Genomic DNA, 3,189 nt, shown 5'->3' on the forward strand with positions numbered 1-3,189 from the left:
GTGTGAGGAGGGTATGGGTGTGAGGAAGTGTGTGAGTGTGAGGGGGTATGTGTGTGAGGGAGTGTGTGAGAGGGAGTGTGTGTGAGAGTGTGAGGAGGTATGTGTGAGGGAGTGTGTGTGAGTGTGAGGGAGTATGTGTGAGAGGGAGCACGTGTGTGGATGTGAGGGGGTATGTGTGTGAGGGAGTGTGTGTGAGTGTGAGGGGTATGTGTGAGGCAGTGTGCGTGAGGAGGGTATGGGTGTGAGGGAGTGTGAGGAAGTGTGTGAGTGTGAGGGGGTACGTGTGTGAAGGGGTGTATTTGTGTAAGACTGTGCATGTATCAGAGTGCATGCACATGTGTGAGGCTCTGTGTGTGCCCACACGTAGATGTGAAAGTTCCATGGAGGAGAGGCTTGTCGTGGTGATCGGAGCCAGTGTGCATTTGCAACAGAGTGAAGAGCCATGTCAGGCTGGGGGTGTGACAGGCGGCGCACGCTGGAGAGCTGGATGGTGTCTGACGTCACCACCAACAAAAGCTGTGACACTACTTTTACGCTTTGCCTAGGGTTGAGTCTATGGATTCCCTGCACTTGGGAGAACATTCGACTGGGGTTCCACAGGAGGCACCACGTGTCCACGCAGCTCTACCCCAAACCCTTCTCTGAGATGGAAGCTGCCGAGGCACCCACCTTGGAGGTGTGGCTGGTCACAATTTCAGCTGCCACCCAGGTGCTGACGTCATCTGCACTTCTCAAGAGCTGTAATAGGTACTTGTCCTGCACGTAATTGGGCGGAAATAAGCTGCAGGTTTTGGCTGACAGAGACTCGGAGGAGCTGGCTCTGGAAGAGACACAGGTGCACATCACAGCGAGGACGTGTGGAGGTGGCCCTGCCCAGCCCTGGGGCTGCAGGGGGCTCTCCAGATGCACGTGGGGCCGGCAGGATGGGCTCTGCGGAGAGGGGAGGGCCTGGCTCCGAGGCCGTTCCTGACACCAGCATCTCCCTTCGGCCACTAGTGTCCACGAGGCACTCAGGTGAAGCCCCCAAGACCCTGCCACCAGCCATCTGTCCCAGGACTCTGGGGTGACACCACAGGTGAGCACTCACTTGGGGATGGCCACACTTTTGTCCGTGACGCCCAGGGCCCGTGAGTTTAAGAAGTGGACGGGATGGCACTTTTGAAATAATTCCTGTCAGAGACAAGGACACAGATGTTCAGTGCTTTCCCAGGGGCCTTGGGGACAAGGCAGCATCTCTGGGGGATTCTCTACCTGCCCAGCCGCGATGACAGCAGGTAGGATGACTGGAGTCACCGTCACTGCTGTCGCCTGCCAAGTGACACGGGACCCAGGATGGTGGGGGGGAGGGTCGCAGGGTGGGACGCCTGGGAAAGGGGCGCCTGGGGGCGGGCTCAGGGCGGGAGCTGAGGCGCCAGGAGGGCGGCGGCCGGCAGGGCGCCCTCTAGCGCTTGCGGGGGGGAGCGTGCGGGACGGGGCTGCCGCGGGGCAGCGGGAGCGGTCGCTGTGCCGCCGGAGCCTTTCCCCACGCGGTCCCAGCCGGCCCCTGCCTGTGCATGTGGCCCCTTCCACGGCCCTCGCCGTGTCCCTCCCGTGACGCCCCTGCAGGTGAGCTGTGTGCAGGCCCGTCACCTGCTGCAGAAGCGTTAGCTGGCTGAAGAGCTGGTGGGCGCTGTACTCGGTCAGGAAGCAGGCGCCCTTCTCGCTGGCCTTGGCAGAGGGGCCGCAGAAGTCCTCGAAGAAGCAGGGCTTGGGCAGCGCCGACGCGATGCTGTATTGGCGCTGCTTGCGGTGTGGCAGCGCCAGCCCGTTGCCCCGGGACAGCCTCCAGGGGAAGCTCTGTGGGGCAAGGCCAGGCTGTGCTAAGGGGCCGCCAGCACAGCTGGTCCTTCAGGCGGGCAGCCTGGCGGGGGCGGGGCGGCGGAGCGCCGGGGCCCTTCAGCCTGGCTCAGCTAGAGCCACGGAACAAAGCCCTCCCGCCCGTGGCCGCTGCCCCGCTCATTTCAGCAGGTGCCCCGCGGGCACAGCCACTGGAGTTTGGGGCCGTCCCCGTATACTACGGACAGGCCCCTTCAGACCCGGCCCCCATCCCAGGCCATTTCCTGGCGATGGCGCCTCCCACCCAGACGTCTGGCCGGACGGTCAGGAATGCTAGGTCGTCTGAGGAGCTGGCCTGGGCTCCCCGGCTGTCCTGTCCTTGAGCAGGGTGAGGGGCAGGAGGTGCCAGCCTCACAGGGCTGGTGCCAGGACTGGCAACGTGGGGAGCACGTGTGTATGTGCAGGTGTGTGTGCGGTACGTGTGTTCACGTGTGTGCATGCGCTCTCTGTGTTCTCTGGGCTGGGCTCAGGGAGCCGCGCTGCCCGCCCCAGGAGGCCCTCCCCTGGGAAAGGCCCCCACCTTCCGGGAGATGCCATCTTCTGAGAGCCTCTTACAGAGGGCATTGAGAGGTCTGGCGTCCTCCTCGGCCTCCTTGGAGTCCTCCAGGTCTGTGCCACGTGAGGTGCCCTCGGCCCGCCGGTCAGTGCCCACCTCCAGGAGGCCCAGCAGGTGCTCCGCTGAGCCGTCCAGCGGCAGGATCTGGGCAGAAGCACAAGGCAGTCGCTGGCCACCCAGACGAGGGTGGTGGCTCTCACCCCGAGTGCTGCCCGCGGAGGGGCAGGGGCTGCTCAGGTGCTCTGCCTGTGGTCACCTTGGAAGAGATGAAGTCCTCAAGCCTGCCCAGGAGCCCGGTGTTCCGAGTGAAGTCCACAGCATAGCAGTCTTCCAGCCAGGCCTGCAGCAGGCAGAAGCTTCGCTTGTAGATCTTGGTGAAGGTCGAGGTGGGGTCCTGGTGGGCCCTGCAGGCAGAGGGGAGGAGATCTAAGCCGTGCAGGGTCCCCTGCTGGCCCTGCAAGCCCTGCTGCCCAACGCCGCACTGGGGCAGACGGCTGCCTGTGGGCACCCCGCCAAGCAAGGGGGCGTCAGTGGGGTCTGAGCGTGGCTCTGTCTTTGAGGGCTATTTCAGCCCTACCCTCCTGTCTCAGGGGACGGGAGAGACAGCCAGTAGCTGCCCAGCAGGGCCCCGGGCTCAGTGACCGGGACAGGAGCCTGCTGCCTCTCCTCCACCCTTGCCCGGCGCCCGGTCCCAGAGCACCTGTCACCCCCTGCAGCCAGGGCCCGGGACGCGGGGGGTCTGGGAGGCGGTGTGCAGG

General features: G+C 64.5%; 1 protein-coding gene across 1 annotated transcript; it reads right to left on the reverse strand.

Annotated features, from left to right (window-relative positions):
- Window positions 1-265: 265 nt before the first annotated feature.
- Window positions 266-2,835, reverse strand: LOC102732809 (kinase non-catalytic C-lobe domain-containing protein 1; the record flags this gene model as incomplete). Its single annotated transcript, XM_081810229.1, has 5 exons — window positions 266-820; window positions 1,088-1,170; window positions 1,630-1,836; window positions 2,396-2,575; window positions 2,688-2,835. Coding segments are annotated over 5 exons (814 nt in total), but the record flags the coding sequence as incomplete, so codon positions are not given.
- Between the last annotated feature and the right edge of the window lie 354 nt (window positions 2,836-3,189).

The sequence above is a fragment of the Leptonychotes weddellii genome, unplaced genomic scaffold (assembly GCF_054177405.1).
Source record: "Leptonychotes weddellii isolate Sample4059 unplaced genomic scaffold, ASM5417740v2 HiC_scaffold_20561, whole genome shotgun sequence".
NCBI classification, from domain to species: Eukaryota; Metazoa; Chordata; class Mammalia; order Carnivora; family Phocidae; genus Leptonychotes; species Leptonychotes weddellii.